Here is a 19,601-nt window from a genome sequence, read left to right on the forward strand (position 1 = left end):
TTCCCATTATCATCCAACTGGGATATCTGAAGCAAATTTATATATTGATGTAAAAAAAATATTGGTTTATTCAATAATATGGTTGCAGGTATGTGAAACTGATGAGTAGTGATGGGCATGAATTTATCGTGAAACGAGATCATGCTCTAACTTCAGGGACTATCAAGGTTGGGAAAACATTTAATTTTTTTCTCCATCTTTTGAGCAAAATTATGACACTATTGAATCCCTGATATTTACATTGCAACCCTGATTTAAGTTAGATTACTACACTAGGGATGCAATATAATTAATTGCGAATTTTTCTGCCAAAAAGTTGCCGGTTTTACAACACCAAAACATTAATAAGGTTTGATTTTTGAACTCAAAAATATATGTTACAAAATTAAACAGTTTTTACAGTTTTTAAAACCCTAAAAAGTTAAGATTAGGTTGTATATTTTGTTAAGAAGTGGAAATATCTCCATAAAATTAGTTTAAAAGTTGAAAAATTATAAATGTCTTTATTCACGTGAAGCAACAAGGATGCAATAAATATACATGGGAATATTACATCGTGTATTGCCTTCCTATAAATAATACTTTTACTAGGAACACTTGATGAGTTATACCCAGGACTCCTTGAAAAACTCAACCTTTTATCAGCCTCCTATCTCCCCTCATCCCAATTAGCACCTACTGCCAGTTTGTTGCTTCAACTGGATCCATTTCTCGGTTTCTCTGTTCTGCACATTTTCTCAGTTAGCAAGCTTTCTTGTGTTCTCCGGGATATATGTTTGGTGAGACAAAAAATTGCTGGTAGCGTCCTTCCTGAGGTTTGTTTTTCTCCAGGTCTATAAATAAATAAACTTGAACCCATCCTTGTTGATTGGAGCTCCTAGAAATTCAAAGAGATCTATGACATAGTTGATGTCATATTCTTTACATTTCCATCGGTTTGCAAGGNGATACCTTCGCATGTTCTGCAGAAGGTTTGCATGTACTTCACGTATAAGGTAATGCAATTAAGCCAAATTATTTTAGCCTTTTTTCCGCGAGGCTAAAATACTAACAAAAAAGTTAAAATTCTGTGCTAAAACCTAAGAAAAAGCATGTAAAAAAAGTTTTATAACGATCTGGGAGCACAGGACTAAATTCTGATGCGGGTCTAGCCTTTGATTATCTTTCAAAATCGACATAATTTTTTCATACCATTTAGATCCTTTAAATTAAACAACACAAACTATAAAATGTGTCACAGGAATGATTTTAACTATTCGGTGGGAAAATGAAAATGTACAAATATGCTCGCCTTGTTCATCTTTTCATTTAACAATTCTTTATTTTCCCAAATGTAGATTAATATCATTAATGAGGGTTAAATGAGTTATTAAAAGATTTACAAGAAACATTTACTTGAGCTTATACATCCGGGGATATTTCTAACACCGAGTGCTGAACCCGTATAACATTTACATTTAGTAACCAATTTGTATGCTGATTAAATGAACTCTAATTAGAATAGATAGAACTTTTTTTGATGTATGACCGATATGACCAAAACTAATATGAGAATAAACTGTCGTACTTTCTCTCGCTTTCATATGTAAATGTCAATACGTAATTAGTTTTGTGTATCGCAATAACTGGAACATTTGATTGAAAAAAATGTTTTCGAATTTTTTCTCCTCAATTTTTTTTTCAGGTTCGGTATACCAACAGTTCTACTGAGATCCCAGAGTTTCCAATTCCTCCCGAGATTGCTCTTGAACTACTCATGGCGGCAAACTTCCTAGACTGCTGAACTAATAAAACTTTATTTTTTATGTAATGGGGCTTAAGACGTAATTCATGTGACCCAACATTTAAGTAGTGTCATGTTCGATTTACAACGGTACTCTTAAAAGCTTATCTTCTTATTATCTTCTCTCTTCTTATTAGATTATTAAATTATTATCTATTTAGTGACTTGCGCATATATGCTTCAGAAACCATGGATGAAAGTGAAAGAATTGGACAGTGTTTAAGCAAGAAAAATGACGGTATCTTCTACATTGGTATTTAGTTAAAGGTTGCAAGGGTACTGTTGAGAATCTGGCATACCTCTTTATACGGAAAGTCGCTTAAAAATGGTAATGTTACATCGTCTATACGCAACATCCGCCCTACTGAACTTCCGACCTACTAACTTTCCGACCTACTGCAATATCGGACCTACGCCAGCTGTTTTGTTATATTTGAGGGTTAGGTTATGTTAAGACAATTTCTGGGCATAGCGCTGCGGCTAGATCAGGCTGGGGGCCGAGCGCCGTGGCTAGGGGGCCGGACGCTGGGGCCACACGTCCGTATAGCAGCTGTAAAACCACGTGCGTGTAGGTCGGACGTGTAGTATATAGTCGATTTGGCGTAGGTCAGAAGTAGAGTATAGAAGATTTGCTTAGGTCGAAAAATACACGCGTCTTAAAATCCATCAGCAGTCCCTGTAAACTTAAAAAAGCGTTTATCTAAACACGTGAGATCAATCGACTATGTTTAACATTGTCAATAACTTTACTTTATATATGTATATCGGACAATGGGCTAATTGTTGTGGGTATAAAGGTCCAGTTAGAGTAGGTGTGGGACGGTGCTTCCCATGCCTGCCGGCGGTCTGGGGGGTTCATAGCGGGACCTCTTTTTCAGATTTCATTTCTAATAGTTCTAATATACCCTCTAAAACTAATCCATAATAATTTAGTAAAGGTTATCTCAATAAAAATGGGATTATTTGACGACTTCTTTATCGTCTTTGTTCCGAACGGCATTAATACGTGAGCACAATTTAGTAGTATCCCAATTTAACATGAAAAACTGCTAGTCTCATAATGTGGTCTACCATTTTGCATCATAACGGGGGCATCGTGCAAATATCTGATATCTCAGTCAAATTTGAAGATGTACAGAAGGCAGACCACATTTTGAAAAGTTTTGATAAAACACTGTTTGTTGTTTACAAACTATCGGAAACCGAAGACAATTTTCAAGTCGTATCTTAATTTCAACGGTTATTGGGACACTCTTTATCATAGTAGATGTCAACTAAAAATATTCATTATTTTAACATAAAAATGTCCTTTCTGAAAGCTTAATTTTCGACAGAAAATAAATTCTGACCTTGCATAATAGCTCAGAGGGTTTCTCATAGTTTTGTTCAACATTTTGCTCACTAGTCCCAAACCTAATATTTCTAGTCAGCTGTTAACTGTTTAATACAGCAATATACAATAAATATATTTATAACTCGATGGTTTAACTCTCTTTTGTCTGATTATTCTGGTCATCCTGTGATACCTCGATTTATAAAATGTATTAAAAAATATACGAATAACACCAAAATTCTAACTAAAAAAATTGTTTTATTTTAAATATTCTACAATTAAATAATTACTCAATTTAGAAAAAAAAATTTTTTAATTAATTAAATGCTGAATTGATTTGTTCTGAATTTTTTTTTTCAGAGCTTAAGCTTTAGCATGAGCCGTGAGAGCGGTGGGGTTCACCCCTCAGACCTCCAGCGCGCTATTGAGGCTCAAAGACAACAGAACAGAACACCTACGCGCCTTCTAGATGGGCAGCGTACAATGGACCAACAGAGAGCTGCTGACGCACAGCGAGCAGCAGAGGCTATGCTAAGCAGCAGTGCTGGAAGCAGTGCGCACAGTTTGAGCAGTTTAAATGATCAGGCGAGTGAGTTTTATTCACCCTGATGACAAGAATATCCATATTTAATGGGGAGGGNCCAGACTGAAATCAATTTTTAATTGTGGGTTCTTTATAAAGTGTCTCGCGAGAATTTGCTTGCTTCAGAAACATTGGAGGAAATTATTAGAATTTTGTTAATGCTTAAAAATAATGATGCCGCTACATTTTAAGGTTAAAAGGGTATCGTTATGAATCGGCCAGGCCCCTTTCTAAACTGAGGGTCAGTTAAAAGTTTGTAAAATAATTTTGTTTAAAATTTACTTTAATTATATATCCAGACGCCGAGATATCCATCATCTTTTGGTGCTCAATCCTACACTAGTAATTCATTTCATCCCAATCATCCAGTTCCACAGTACTCTCATCCACAATATTCATTCCCTCAGTATAATCAACCTCAATATACTCAACACAATCAGGTATTAATTATGGTGTACACTGTACTGGGGTTTATATTTTCTTGGGAAATTCAACCTCCCCCTTCTTTCATAAATTATTGTTTATATGGCAGTGGGTTGATAATTTTGAAAAAATAGTCGGTAAATAGTCTGTAAAGGGGGAGGGAAACTTGATAGTCTGTAAAGGGGGGATTCTAAAATCAAAAAAAATTATTTCATATATTATGATAGTAAAGAAATTTTAAGAAGTACTTCATGTATTAAAATAGTATTTTACCTGCAATGTAATCTGAATAAAACATAAAAGAAATATCGGCAAAATAAAGCCGAATTCATATAATTATGCTTCGATTTTTTAAATTTTTTATAGAGATTTTTGATTCATTAAGAATTAATTTTTACGTTTAGAGTAAAATTTGAACGAAATTTCGATATAATTTCGCATTGATGCGCATAAGCTATTTCGCGCAAATTATGAAGCAAATCTTGGTTTTTGTGCATTTCGTTATTCCGGCTATTTCGTGCTATTTCGTTAAATTTCGAGAAACAATTCCAGGAAATGAAAAAATCCAAAATAAAACCAATCCCCACTTTACTCCGGCCCGCTCTGACCCGCACCTGGGGCGGTGGCCTCACTTCTAAGGTTTTAAAGTCATCATTTAATTTTAAGACAATTTGGTTCAGCTAAGGAGATAAGAAACAAACAAACAGACACCCAAGCAAGAGAAATGTTTACATATTTATATAGATTAATACATAGATGAGACGCACATTTCAGGGTTTTTTCAAAACATATTTATCATAAAAAATTTGTATTAATGAAAGTAACCAACATTTTGACCGTGTCCAAACTAGAATTCATGAATAAAATACCACAGATATTAAAGTTTTTTTTTAACTGAAACTAATTTACATCATACTTTCCAAATATTTAAATCTTTTATATTTGTGCAATATGTCATGATACAAATTTAAGTTATTTTCGTATTCATGCGCAAAATCACAATTAATTATGACTTTTTTATGTATTCATCCGCAATTTCGTGCAAAAAAATATTTATTTCGAATGAATGCGCAATTTCGTGCAAACATGGTTTCGAATTGATGCAAAAATAATGCGAAATTTTGTGCAAAAACGCGAAACTGTTGCGCAAGAGAATCTACTGTTTCGTGGAAACCCTATGTTACCCTAAACCTGACTTCTCCCATCTATATATCCTGAACTATATATTTGTTAGGGTCTCTACCCTACACCTTACTTCTCCCATCTGCAGCATAGAACTGTATATCAAGGATCTCACCAGTACCCTGTTATTATGACAGGTTAGCTTCATATTAATACGTTGATTTTATTAAAAAGTGACATGTATTTCCATTTTGATATTCTAATATGGGCCTAAAAGATCTTGAAATTTGATACTTACCTTGATGCCTTCATACCTTTATGCTTTAATCCTTTAATGCCTTTATGCCTTCATGCCTTGATGTATTATATGTTCTGGTACTGCTTGGTTAGATGGTCTGGTATTTAAAAGTTCTCTGGTGTTTAACGTTTTAATGCGTAGATTATCTTGTTTCCACATGATTTGATGTAAAGATTATCTGGTATCAACGTTGTAGGTTGATACCAGATAATTTACACATCAAATCGTGTAAATTTATCTGGTATTTATGCGTGCTAATGTTTACATTATTTGGTATTTTAACGTTCTAAGGCTTAGCTTTTCTGTTATTTATGCTTTCTGGTGTTAAGATCGTCTTGATTTTATGCGTTTTGATGTTTAGATTATGTGGTATTTAACTTTTTTGATGATTAGATTAACTGATATTTGCACGTTCTTATGTTTAGATTATCTGGTATTTATCGTTCTTATGTTTAGATTATTTGATTTTAAACTTTCTCTGTTTTAGATTTTCTAGTATTTAAACGTTCTTATGTTCAGGTTATCTAGTATTCAAACGTTCTTATGTTTAGTTTATCTGGTATTTACGTTCTAATGTTAAGATTTTATAGGTTTTTAAAACTGTTTTAGATGATCTGGTGTCTGGTTCCCGGCCAAACGGTGCTCTGTCGCCTGTCCGTCGAACCTTTCTTCTCCTTTGTTTATTCGACATCATGTTCCTAGCACTGCTTTGGATAATTGCTATACTAGTCACAGGTTGGTCAATGCGGGTCAACTTTAATATCCAGATCTGATCAATACAGTGATATCCAGAAATCTCTAAAATAGGAAGTCGTTTTTTAGACTTCAGTTATAAATTTTAATAAATTAAATTAATAAAATAACATGAGGCACAGAAACTGAGCACTGTAAACAGACTCATTTTACTTAGTAAGTGTTTTAATGACTCCCTACTAAAGCTTTTTGCTTTGTAACAACATCAAATGCTCTGTACTGTGTTCTGGTTATCACTGCACTGTACAGGGTGTTTCTCTACAACTGATATTTTTGAAGTGCTAAAATTTTTATTGAATTTTTTATTGGGTTAAAATCCGCGAAATTGGCCAGCTTGCAGGGACATTTTATATTCTGGTTGAAAAAAAGGCACCAGTTAGAATTGATAGGTCAAATAGCCCTTTTACTGCAGAGGAGAAAACCTGGATTATTCTGGAATATGAAAAACTTCGAATTGAGCTTCAGGTTCGCCGAGCATTCAGGTTACAGTTATTGCTCAACCTGCTACTGTTGAAGAGCTAAAAATGATTGTGGAAGAGTTTTGCTGTTTCCCTGCAGCCTATAGAAATCAGAAAGTGTGTCAGCCACATGAGAGATCACGCCAGCAGAGCCTGTTTCGATTCACAGCTTAACTTACTCAGAAAAGTTCAAATGAATGGCATTTTGGCTTAAATCGTAAATGTCCCAATCTAGTTTCTATTAATATATTTATTGCAAGCTTATCAGGTCGTTTTAATTGAAATATTAAGCAAATCAAAAATAACCGTTGTAGAGAAACACCCTGTAGGAAAAGTAGATAATTAATTAAGCACTAGAGATCTGATTGAACCGGTGCGGAATGTTTTTCAAATAATTTAAATATCTGGTACCAACAGGGCCATCTAGTGCTCGCTTAGTTTAATAGGAGCTTAAACCTTACTTCCATTGAATGATGGCTGAACATTTGATTTAAAAATTTGTTTATTTATCTATCTAGTTCTATTCACCCTTTTATTTATCTTTCAATCTATTCACCTAATCCAGTGAATCCTCCTATCCATCTATCCTTTATTTATTGACTTATTTAAGTATTTATTTATCTAATTACAGGGAATGATTTGGCTACCGAGCTGTATGCCCAGGTTGTTGAATACACAATACATTCCTCCATGTTTGATTGTGTGGGAGTTGCAGCAATTAGGTAAATTTTATTATACAAATTATAGTTTATAACAGGAGGTAGTGGGAGTAGTGGACATAAAAACAACAAATAATTTGTTGGGTAATATTTGTGTGGGTCCTTTCTAATAAATAAGTTCAATAGATATTAATTTAGAATCTCTGAAAGGGTTGAATGTCACATAAAAAAATGAAGAAAAAACAATTTGATATTGACATTTGACAGATTTAGTTTATGCACCATGGTTGGGTAAAATGTATCGAGTAATGTTAAAAAAACCTCCCTAAAATTTGTTTCCTGAAAAGTACAGATATCGAGATCTTTATGCACGTACGGGTTTTACTGAATTCTTCTAAAAAAGAATACGGATTGTACGAATCTTTCTAGTAAATGTACGAATTCTGAAACTGCACGAATTCTTTCAGAAAATAATTTTTTTAAGCAGTTTGCCATCCTGTAGAATGGACTGGAGGGGGTTTAAAAATTACAAAACTACACGAACTGAAATATTGTTGATGTGAATTATGTAAGCACGCATTCTACTGAATCTTGTAATCTGATTATTAACAAATAGTCTAATAGATAATGATCATCGTAAAGTATAACATTTTACTCATAGGTTTCTCATTCCTGCTGTTCTGGTATTTTATCATATAAATACTTGAAAGTTTTAATATTTCCTGCTCCTTTGATATATTCTGGTAATTTGTTCCATTTCTCTGCTACTCTGTTGGTGAAGAAATTTCTTCTAACCTCAATCCTGCATCTGGTTGTTAGTATATTTAATGCATCAAAAGATTGTCTGTTAACTCTAGAAGAATTGTCTCCTGTCTACATCATCGTAATTGTGCATGAGTTTGAACACTTGAATCATGTCATATCTTATCATTCTTTCTTCTAAAGATTGAAGATTAAGCTCTTTTAGCTTATCCTCATACTCCTTGCTTTGCAGACCTGAGCATTCACTTTAATTTTACGAATATTTAAACTTTTATAATGTAAATATTTTTTTTAGGTTTTTAATGTGCCTGGTATTCTACGGGTTTCTAGATTTCTCACATTGGTGTGTTATATGCTGTACAACTACAGGCACAGTAGCCTTCCTCATAGCAAAGGTAGCAGGGGTATATATGTACAGGCACAGTAGCCTTCATCATAGCAAAGGTAGCAGGGGTATTTATGTAAACTGTACAGGCACAGTAGCCTTCCTCATAGCAAAGGTAGCAGTGGTATTTATGTACAGGCACAGTAGCCTTCCTAAAAGAAAAGGTAGCGAGGTTATTTATATACAGGCACAGTAGCCTTCCTCATAGCAAAGGTAGCAAGGGGTATTTATGTACTCGGTACAGGCACAGTAGCCTGTCTCATAGCAAAGGTAGCAAGGGGTATTTATGTAGGAGAAGGAATGATTTACCAAAATTGAGGCCTGGGGTGAAGAAAAATAATTAAGCAGCAAATTTTTTTTTTTTATTTGTAATTCCCTAATTCTTGTACAAACCCTCAAAAAATTATTAAAAATAGGCTATTTTATGAAGAATATATAATTTATATACCCCCTGAAAAGTATTGCAGGGGGTGAATTAGTTTTTAGAATCCAATATGATTCTATCCTCTCACCCTGTATCATATAGTTTTGTATTTAAAATATAACTATGCAAAAACTTATTTTTTCATTAACTTTTGGGTTCAGGTGTTTGAGTATCATTGGCACCACGACCCTATCACCTACGACGTGATGTTAGTTCTTCTCTCCTTTATCCTCTCCTGGTCCGAGGCGTGGTTCTTCGACTTCAGGATGATCCCTCTTGAGACCAAGGTATTAATATATTTCAGTTTTCAGTTAAATTAAAGGGAGTGACCGGCTAAATACGGCAGTTGAGCGGAGAGTTCAGTATTGTAGAGCACTTTTTTAGGATTTGAGACTCTCAGCCTAACTATTATGTCCAGCAGGTCACTCACTTACTGTATATTGATATCATAAGATGCTATACTGCCAGACCCACTGCCGTTTGAGCTATTGAATATTTATGTGTTTTAGTAGAAAAGTGTTCATTTGTATAAGATTAATTTTTTACAGTGAAACAATGTCCAAAAAAAAATTCAAATGGAGCAAAATCTTGTTAAAATAGGACAAACAATTAAAGATTAAAGAGAAACTGCTAAGATGATCAAAGGTTCAGAGGATCAACACGACATGAGAAGAAGTAAAAAAAAATCACGATCAAGCTGAAACCCGCAAATGCAGGATGAATTGAAACCCCGGAGCCTCAAGCAATACCATACTCTCGTGATTTGAGTTGATTTGCTTTTAACCACCACATGAAAAGACTTGAATATTTCAAGATTTAGATATTCACTTTAATAGTGTAGATTTTCAACAATGAAGAAAGGTGTTAAAATATATACATAAGAATTCACTTACACATCGTGTACACTACAGTCAAACTGTCATCAGAATTTAACTAAATAATTTTAAAAGTTAATTAAATTTAAAAGATTAAGTAACATAAAAATTTCGTCTTCGTTAAATTTTATTCATAAATCATTAATATTTAATTTTCCCCCATTCAGCGAATAAACCCCTAAAAATTACTGAATTTCTGGGGGGGGGGTAATAAATTTTAACCCAGGAAATGTTTTTTTTTCAAAAAAATATGCATTTTCCTCTGGGGGAATGTCAGTTTTGGTTTATCAATTTTTAAGTCGAGTGGTTCAATTTAATCTACGTAGATCAACTACATCTATTGATAAAATCTGGTGGTAGGCTGCTGAGATCTGGAATCTACACAGTGAGGCTCTGGATGACCGAACCCCTCTCCTAGGCTCACAAGGAGGAATGCTTCAAAGATATATTGCAGAGGGAAGCACACTTAATGAAGGTAAAATATACAAACTAACGTTAGTAAAACAATGATCCAAAAATAGGTGAACATCTGAATTTCAAATAAGAAGATGTAAAGTAAACACTTCCGTGGAGCTTGTTTTTTTAGTCTTCAAATGAAACCATGGTTTAGGGGTGATATTAGTTCAGGAATTGTTCTTTTGATTCCTAATAAAATATTTTATAGTGAAAGGATGGTCATCATTTGTATTTTATTTGGTAAACTATATTGTTTAGTACCAGGTGCGTATTTACCAAAGGCTTGAATGTTTTTTTCTTTTTAGGGGGCTTATCAGTTATCACCCTTTGGGACCCAAAAACCCCCTGAGACCATAGATTTCACTGATCCAGGGGGGGGGGACTGAGCCATTATCGCCTTATCCCTGAATACGCCTCTTTTCAGTACACAGTGTACACTCTTCTATGTCATGGGAAAAAATATTCATAAAAAAATCCCAAAAACTGATATATTTTTCCAAAACTTGATTTTTTTTCACCTCCCCCTATTTTTAAGTCATTTGAAAAGTTGTTAGTTGGTAGTAGGACATCCCTAAAAGTCTGATTTGATTTTGATTTGATTTTAACGAGGTTCATTTCTATGCATAAGTAGACATATCAGGTATTTTTTTGCATACTTACTTACTTGTTACTTGAAGAGGAACTTCTAAGGGACCATTTTGATCCAAGGAAGAAGTGTCAGCTTTACTGGTGACCCATACCATTTCCAAGAGCAGAGGTCTGACAGATTACTTCATCTGGGTAGGGGCACTTGGCTCAAATACATGTTTTTAAACTGTTTGACATTTCTTGCATTTTTGATGCTATCATGTAGGGCATTCCACTGCTGAACTATTCTATTAGAGAAGAAGTGTTTTCTTATATCCAAATTGGGTCTGGAAGCTACTATACAAAGGGACTGTTCACTTGTTCTGGTTACTCTCCTTTCAGTGTCACCATACAGCTCAAACCAAATCTTTCTGTCCACATCATCTATTCATTTAATAATTTCTCCATGATTTTACAGACTATTGATGTGAGGGACACTGGCCTGTAGTTACTAGGACTCCCTTTTGTCCCTTTCTTGAAGATAGGAATTACAATAGCATCCTTCCATTCACTTGGAGCTGTTTTTTCAGACAGAGATTTATTGTAAATTAACTGGAGAGGTTTGGAGATAGTGGTTTTCAAAGATTTAAGCAGTTTTCCGGATATTTGGCCTGGTCCAGGAGCTGAATTGTCTTTTAGTTCAGATATCTTGTCTTCAATGTCAGTGACAGAGAAGAAGATGTTATCTAGGTCTGGTACATTTACTTTAGCTTGGAGTACTGGTACATTTGACTGATCTTCCCTCGTAAAAACACTTGAGAAATAAGTGTTCAGCTGATCAGCCATTTCCTTGTTATCTGTGATAACTTTACCAGATATGTCAAGCAGTGGTCCAATAGGATTTGTAGAGACAGTTTTACCTTTTATATAGTTTCTAAACTGAGCATTCCGAAAGTCTGTTTTCTTAGACAGTTTAACCTCATATCTGCGTTTAGCTTTTCTGATGGTTTTCTTAGTTAGTTTTTCCATTTTATTGTATTCAGTCAGGTCCTCTGGAGATCTTGTGCTTTTATATCTACTCCATAATCTTCTCTTTTTTCTGATCATTCTCAGGGTATTCGTATCCATCCAGTCAGGTCTGTTGCCTTTCTTGCTTATCTTCCTTGGAACAAAATTGTGAAAAGTTTCAAGTAACTCAAATTTTAGTTTTAACCATGCCTCTTCAGTTGACAACTGTGATAAATTGTTTTTCCAATCTTGTCTTTCTATGTACTTGTTCATTTCAGATACATCAGCATTTTTCCAGTCATAAAAGAATCTCTCAGTATCATCCTTGTTCTGGTTAATGTTTAGTCCAATTTCAATAATTTCATGGTCACTTTTACCAAGTCTTCCTACAGGTTTTGTATAAAGAATCAAATCAGGCTCATTTGTTATTACTAAGTCCAATATGTTACCCCTAATCTGTGTAGGAAAATCCACTACCTGAGAATAATTGTTCGAAGTAAGGCTGTTGAAGAACTCTGAGCATTTCCTATTTTCACTAGTTCCAGTCTCCCAGTTAATCTTAGGGTGGTTAAAGTCACCAATGAAAATACATTTGTTATTTGAAGCATCACTCAATAGTTCGCATAGAGTATCATTATTAGTGTTTGTAGAGTTAGGTGATCGGTAAATAACATAGATAGTCACCTTTTGCTTTAAGTTATTCACAACGGTAAAATTACAATATTGGTTAAAATCTGATTTATTGTCGTTTGCTAAAATCTGTAAATTGTCCTTTACATAGACCAAAATACCACCTCCTATGCCTCTGTGGTTGTCACACCTGTCTAACCTTAGTTCTGGTACTAAATAGTAACCAGATAACTTTAGCAGAGCATTACTTATATTTTCATTACACCAGGATTCGGTTATGATGATAATGGAAGGAGAAAATTCATTTGCTACACATTCGAGCTCATTTATTTTTCCAACAATGCTCTGGGCGTTCATATAGAGGATCTTTAGTTGTTGGCCTCTGGCCTCTCCGCTCCTCTGGATCTGAGACTGGCTCCTCTCCCCTCCAGTTCCTCTGTTTCCAATTCTGACTCTGACACTGTCTCCTCCTCCTCCTCTCCTCCCCTGCTCTTCTTCCTCCCGGAAAGATCCTCGTCTATTGGTTTCCTTTTCCTGTTTTTTTCCCCTAGGGGCATAAGGTTTGGATTTGTTGTTTTGGCAGTTAGCTGTCTGTGCTGGCCAGGTCTGAATGGTCGGTTTTCTTTTTCTGTTCTTTGTTGGAATTTTTTCATTTTTACTAGTTTCCTCTCTCCTCTGATTCCAACCAACCTCCATTCCCAGTTTAAATGATCCTCTCCATTGAGCTCTTCATTTTTTTTCCTCATTTCCTTTCTCAAGTCATCCTCCTCCTTCCTTTGACGTTTAGTGAGGTCAGGGATAAGACTAATATCAGCCTTTTTTGATGATTTCAGGAATCTTGCATGTTCAAGCACACTATCCCTGTGCTCTTGTTTCCTAAAGCTCACTAGAAGGGGTCTATCAGTTTGCCTCTTTTCCCCAATTCTGTTCATATACTTGATATCATCCTCCTTGATGCTAGATAGTGAGATAATTTTGAGTATCTCTTTCAGGTTATCATTATCATGGGCCTTTCTGGCTCTTGGATCATTATCCTCCAACTCAGGAATATTATGTATGATAATATTTTTCCGTCTGATTTGTTGATCTCTTAGTTCAAGAAACACACAATCATTTGATGCTTCAACTGTTTTAGCCATGACTTCCTCACTGTCTGGCATCTTTTTCTTTAGATCCTCCACAGTGTCCATGCATTTCTCAATGACTCTAGTGTTTTCATCTACAGTCTTCACTACTCCTTTCAGCTCCTTATCCATTGTACTTATCTTTTTGTTGAGAGAAGTACAGGTTGAGGTGCAGGCAGTACAGATATACTGTACATTCCCAGTTGCTTTAGCTGTCTTTACCATAAAATCAAAAACTTCCTTGGTGAGGCCTGCACATTTTTTGTGAATCCAGAATTCACAGAACATGCATTGTACAGCTTCAGCATTCTTGGCAACATGCTCATCACATTTCAGACAGGGATAAGTCTTCTTTGGTGGTTTGTCAGCCATGTTTGGATAAAATAAAGTTTAAACAAATATAAATACCCCTACGAAACTAGCAAGTATTTCTTCGGGGACTCCTCGCGGAGTTTACAATTGAATGAATATACAGGGCTAAAATACTGAGTGGGCTTTTTTTTACTAAGCTTTTTTTAAATACTTTTCTTTTATCTTTCTTTATTCTTTTCTTTATCCTCTCTTTTTTTTTGTAGCTTTTTTTAAGATTTTTTTTTCTCTCTTATTAAAAATTTTTTTATTTTTTTTTATTTTTTCTTTTCTTTTTTTTATTTAAAGCCTTCTTTTAGTGTACAGTTAAGCTGTCACTTACTCAGTTTAAAATTGATCTGGCGGAGTAAGGCTATCCGGAGATAGAAATACCCCAACAGACCACTCGGTAAAAAGTTATCCGGAGATAAAAGTTCACCGACTACTATGCAATATCGTTATTATATAGTTTTATATAATTTTACTCCTCCAACCTAATAAATGAAGGATGTACCAGGTTTGTAATAAGTGGCAGAGTAAACCCTATTATATTATATCAAGGGTACATCCTTATCCTAGTGTTTAATCAAGCCTCCGATACAAAGGCTTGGGTTCCTTTCGGACTCCGCTGCTACTTGTCTCCCAGACTACGTTACTTCCGTCAATCTAGATAAAAATTCGGCAGAAATATATGTAATATTAGTTTAAGTGCCCTAGCAAGTGTCTATATATCACTTAGCACCAAATGGTTGAAGCTGACATTCAAAAGTTTATTGCTTTTATTTAAAAGTTTACTTTTACTTAAAAGTTTATAACTTTCACTTTACAGTTTTCAACTTCCACTCAAAGTCTGTAACCTCCACTCCAAAATACAAACTGTTCAAACTGTAGAGGCTGTTTTAACTGCCTCAAGGATACAGGGGGTTGACCCCTCGCATCAGACAGGGCTCAGCCTCGATAAAACTCGGATCCTTATGGCACTTCTAATTTCGGTCTCCCATTTTTGGCCTCCTTGAAGTCATTAATACTTGTTTATATTTTTTTAATGACAACTCGGCATTTGAAAGACCTCTTCTAGAAGTGAATCAAGCAATATAAGCTTGGTCGTTTTAAATTTGTGAATTACATAAATTGATTATTTTTTTGTAGCTACATTGGTTGATAGTTTCTTTTATTTTATTTTAAAGCTCGAAAAATATCTTAGGTTTATTTGAAAAACATTTATAAATATCTAAATGAAATAAGTATCTGATATTTTACAGCATGCATGCATGTTTAATATCTTGCGCTATTCTAATACATAAAATGATAAACATTGAATATTTTTTATTTGACAAATCTGAAAATCTTAAATAGAAATTTTTTATCCAGGATCAGTGGCCAACTTCTATTCTCCTATGGAGAGTCCTGAAGTATCAGATAACGAGGACAGTGAGATCTCAGAGGACAGCGGCATTAGAATACCGAGAAGGAATCAATCAATCAATTACTCAATCAATCAATCAACTAACTAATTAATTAATGGATCAATCAACAATTGAAATAAGTGTCCTGAAGTATACGTGACAAAAGTTCAGTTCTCCTAGCTTTTTAAGATAAATAATCAGAGGTTTAAGAAGTTGTCCGTATGTTTTTTGCGTCCTACGGCGGAACCCAGCAGGGTATTTAAAGAAGGATTAGCATTTGTCCTTAAACAAAACATGCTTATTGAATTTTTCTCATAGTTGCAGATTCCGCAATCTCACATACAAAAATTTCGACCGCAGTTCATATACGGGGGCAGGGCGGGAGTAGAGCGTTTCTTGGGATTCTTGGGCAAAGGTTAGAATCAAATGTGGTAAATAAAAAATTAGCTTGCATTAAANGCCCCTCTATTGGGATTCTTGGGCAAAGGTTAGAATCTAATGTGGTAAATAAAAAATGAGCTTGCATTTAAAGATGTCTTCCCCGTAAAAAGTAGTATTTTCTTGGTGTTTCGACCCATCTATTTTAAAATCTAACTTTTATTGCTTTTTCAACTAATTAATCTTCCCCCCTTCCCCCCGGCTAAAATCCTGTGTACGTGCCTGTCCTTACAAAAACTCTTATTTCAAAATGTATTTATGTCAAACTATTTTCACGAAAATGGTTTGACTGATTCATTGCCCAGGTTTAAGCGAAGGGGAAACAAACCTCTAACAGAAAAGGTAAAAATAAATATGTTAAAAATATATTTTAAATTTTTACTTTTCATGACCAGAACATAGATAAATAAATTATAATTAAAATTAACCAAATCTAGTTTTGTTATAAACCAGTTTATTTAGTTCCAACTCAGTCACTTTAACTTATGAAGTTTTTTATTCTCACACAGATGGAAATATGTTGCGGCTGAAATATCCAATTTACTTGTTAATAGTGGACATTGGACACTGACAGTACACTAAAAATTGCGTGATTTCCACAGGAAGGAAAATTTTTTCAGGAAGTAGAACTGAAGAAGAAAGGAGAGGAGGCTCTCATGACAGCTTGGACAAATCTTAACTCAGAAGGTAATAACAGAGAACTCGATTGTGACTGAGTGTGGCGATATTAATGTATTGGTGATTAACATTTTGTTGAAAACCTCCCCTCCCCCTTTTAGCTAGCTTTTTTTGCTTTAACTCGCTATAAACTAAAATAAAAATTTTATGAGTATTTAAAAATCGTCCTATGGACAATGGGGAGTGGGGACGCATCTGGAAATCTTTCTTTAAAATAAATTATTTATTGATTCATAAGAAAATGTGAAAATAATAGATTTAATCAACTTTATCGTAGCTTGGACCAAAATCAACACAAACTTTTTCCATTTATTTATTTAATGATAAATTTAATAAATGGGATGATTGATTGAATAACTGATTGTTTGAATAATTGGTTGGTTGGTTGGTTGGTTGGTTGGTTGGTTGGTTGATAGGGTATATTTTTTAACAAAATATCCCAGGGTGAGGGGGGGGAATGATTTTGGAAGAATTACCTGAAGATTTCGTCTAATCTTGACGAATCATAAAAATAAAGATGATCCCAGAATAAAATCTGTCCTATCTCAACGTTCACGGTGACACAGGTCTCGTAACTCCGGGTTTGACTGCAACTAGATGAACTACACCGGCATTGTGCTGCAATGAATTCACACTTTGTTTCTTTCACCCAAAATTTTATGTTTGTTTTCCAATTCAGTCAGCACAAATAATCAACTTTTCTGGAAAAGAAAAGTTTTTTTTAAAAACAGGTGGGAAGGTTATATTGCAGAGAAAATGTTCCTCTGAATAATGTTGGAAGTAAATGTACTTTCCAATGTAATAGAAATAATTATTATGGTTATAAAAATGACAATTAAATGACAAATGACAAATGACAATGACGAACGACAATGACATGCGACAAATGACAAAAGACAAATGACAAATGACATATGACAAATGACAAATGACAAACGATAAATGACAAATGGCAAATGTCAAATGACCAACAGTGACAAATGACAGACAATGACAAATGACAAATTACGAATTGACTAATTGACTAATTGACTAATTGACTAATTGACTAATTGACTAATGATGTTCAGGGTTATGTTGACATATCTCCGGCATTGTTGTTAGAAGATCTTTTCTTCAGAGGAGATCAGATTCCTAAATGGAATCCAACATTAACAGATTGTAGAATAATTCAGGTAATTGAACCCCCCTCCCTCAATTCCTTTCTTTCTCCATTATTCAGATAATAAACCCCTTGCGCCCTCAACTTCTCACCTTGTACTGTGGTACCCCAACCCCTCTATTATTCATTTGTTAAAAAGTATAAATATTTTTTGCTTAAAATGCAGTTATTAGAAATTTGTGAACTTTTGTAAAAAAAAAGTTGAACAAATTTGTTGATAATAAAAGCTGTTTAATGTTTAATAATAAAAAAAATTATAAAAAAAACATTACAAAATGTATCCTCTGTCTTTCATTTCAATCCATTAAGAGTTTTTTTTTGTCAGCATCTATTATTTATTTTTTCCAGCCGATAGACGAATATACAGATATCACATACCAAGTGTGTGCAGAGGCAGGAGGAGGCTTAGTTTCAACCAGGTAGTCAAATTACATTGCTTTTCACAACATAACGGAAAAGGAAGACGCCTTATGTATTGTTAGAAGTAGTTAATAAACAACATATCATGGGACCTGACGAAATGATTAGCGCGCAGGGAGTGGTATAGCCTTGTAGATTAAGTTTAACCTCTTCTTTTGTTCTCGCGCCGGTGCAAGTTGAAGGAGGAGTTGTACATTTTTTAATTTCGACCAGCCCGATCGGTTCAGCCGTTTTGACGTTTATGGGATACACACAGGACTAACAATCAAAATATAAATATAGATGAAAAGAACCTTAAAACGGGATTGTCTACGTGTTTTTTCTTATTTAATGAAGGAACTGAAATTTCCGCAGCTAACTTAGATTTTTTATTCCTGTATCTTTACTGGTAATTTACATTGTATAATGTATATTTTGATAATTCTTATAATATACTAGGCTTTTAGGGCGTTTTGCGCCCATTTTGTATTTCAACTTTTGATTGTGGCTTTTTCTGTGAGTATCTTCTCTTTGTACAGTAAAAAAAGTAAAAATAATTTGCGGACTTAATAATATTTTTTCGCACATTTTCAAAATTTCACAAAAATAAAAAAGTTTTAAACTCAGATTTTTGAAATTTTGATCTTTCATAAGCCTTCCCTGTGGTCACTTAAGGTCCCACTAAAAAATTGGACCCGATCTGTTCAGCCGTTTTGATGTTTATTGAATACAAACAGACAAACAAACAAACAGACAGACAAGCAAAGTGTATCTATAAAATAAAACAAGACATATATGTTGCCTATAGCTGGCCAAACGGCTGGACCGAATGTGCTGAAATATTTTTGGGACACTCATGAGTGTTTTAAGCTAAAAATATTTTTTAAAAATTGGTTTATTTTTTCAAAAATTTTGTTTCTTGAAAATAGTTTTTTCTACGGGCAACGCCGGGCCCTTCAGCTAGTATTATATATGATAATTAGAAAATTCAAGTTTTGGGCCGGAGTCGGTTCCTTTTCGCTGAAATTGGTTAAGCATTATATTCTTTTGCAATAAATAAACTGTTTTGTTATGACTCTTAAATATTGTTAACTTTGACATATTCAGCTCTTTCTTTAACTTCCATTTTTATTTTAGAGATTTTGTATGTTTGCGGCATTGGGCCTTAGTTGACGGAGTTTATGTGAGTGCTGGGATATCAGTGGAACACCCTGCTATGCCACCACAGCACAAGAAAGTCAGGTAAGGTTTCTTATTCTTCTTTTTGAGCTTGAGTTTAGAGTTTTTATTTAAAACAGCTCTTTAATGATAAATTGAATGTTTTCGATCTTCTTTCTTATGGTTACACATACATCTAAACAGTTTGTTTTTAATCTTTGTGACAGAAACAATCTCAAGGAAAAATATTTGTCTTAAAACATTTTTTTTAAAAGTGAATATTTGCAAATTATCTTTTTTCCATCTCATAATCTGAGTTCGTTTCCCTTATGTCCATTTGACAGCCCAAATTTTTATTTTGAATAATCT

The 19,601-nt window shown here is 34.2% G+C and overlaps 3 protein-coding genes across 4 annotated transcripts in view; 2 read left to right on the forward strand and 1 right to left on the reverse strand.

Moving 5' to 3' along the window:
- LOC111703240 (elongin-C) overlaps positions 1 to 3,261 on the forward strand; it is a gene marked incomplete in the record, with an annotated part of 3,557 nt that extends 296 nt beyond the window's left edge. Inside the window, 3 exon segments of one of the 2 annotated variants that reach the window (XM_023475128.1) lie at positions 947 to 995; positions 1,685 to 1,806; positions 2,457 to 3,261. In XM_023475128.1, coding sequence (XP_023330896.1) covers positions 947 to 995; positions 1,685 to 1,783 — 148 coding nt within the window. 2 annotated transcript variants of the gene reach the window in all.
- LOC111703232 (eukaryotic translation initiation factor 3 subunit D) overlaps positions 1 to 15,099 on the reverse strand; it is a 37,179-nt gene extending 22,080 nt beyond the window's left edge. Inside the window, exon 1 of the mRNA XM_023475120.1 lies at positions 15,061 to 15,099. The gene's annotated coding sequence lies outside the window, so the exon portion shown is untranslated. The remainder of the gene's footprint in view (positions 1 to 15,060) is intronic.
- Positions 3,449 to 19,601, forward strand: part of LOC111703233 (stAR-related lipid transfer protein 3) — a 16,765-nt gene continuing 612 nt past the window's right edge. Inside the window, exons 1-16 of the mRNA XM_023475121.1 lie at positions 3,449 to 3,701; positions 3,999 to 4,139; positions 5,357 to 5,441; positions 6,152 to 6,277; positions 7,385 to 7,475; positions 8,470 to 8,569; positions 9,145 to 9,270; positions 10,219 to 10,333; positions 15,363 to 15,462; positions 16,141 to 16,177; positions 16,456 to 16,543; positions 17,245 to 17,252; positions 17,584 to 17,688; positions 18,024 to 18,094; positions 19,212 to 19,316; positions 19,357 to 19,415. Coding sequence (XP_023330889.1) covers positions 3,492 to 3,701; positions 3,999 to 4,139; positions 5,357 to 5,441; positions 6,152 to 6,277; positions 7,385 to 7,475; positions 8,470 to 8,569; positions 9,145 to 9,270; positions 10,219 to 10,333; positions 15,363 to 15,462; positions 16,141 to 16,177; positions 16,456 to 16,543; positions 17,245 to 17,252; positions 17,584 to 17,688; positions 18,024 to 18,094; positions 19,212 to 19,316; positions 19,357 to 19,415 — 1,567 coding nt within the window. The 5' untranslated portion in view covers positions 3,449 to 3,491. The remainder of the gene's footprint in view (positions 3,702 to 3,998; positions 4,140 to 5,356; positions 5,442 to 6,151; positions 6,278 to 7,384; positions 7,476 to 8,469; positions 8,570 to 9,144; positions 9,271 to 10,218; positions 10,334 to 15,362; positions 15,463 to 16,140; positions 16,178 to 16,455; positions 16,544 to 17,244; positions 17,253 to 17,583; positions 17,689 to 18,023; positions 18,095 to 19,211; positions 19,317 to 19,356; positions 19,416 to 19,601) is intronic.

The sequence above is a fragment of the Eurytemora carolleeae genome, unplaced genomic scaffold (assembly GCF_000591075.1).
Source record: "Eurytemora carolleeae unplaced genomic scaffold, Eaff_2.0 scaffold422, whole genome shotgun sequence".
Taxonomy (NCBI): domain Eukaryota; kingdom Metazoa; phylum Arthropoda; class Copepoda; order Calanoida; family Temoridae; genus Eurytemora; species Eurytemora carolleeae.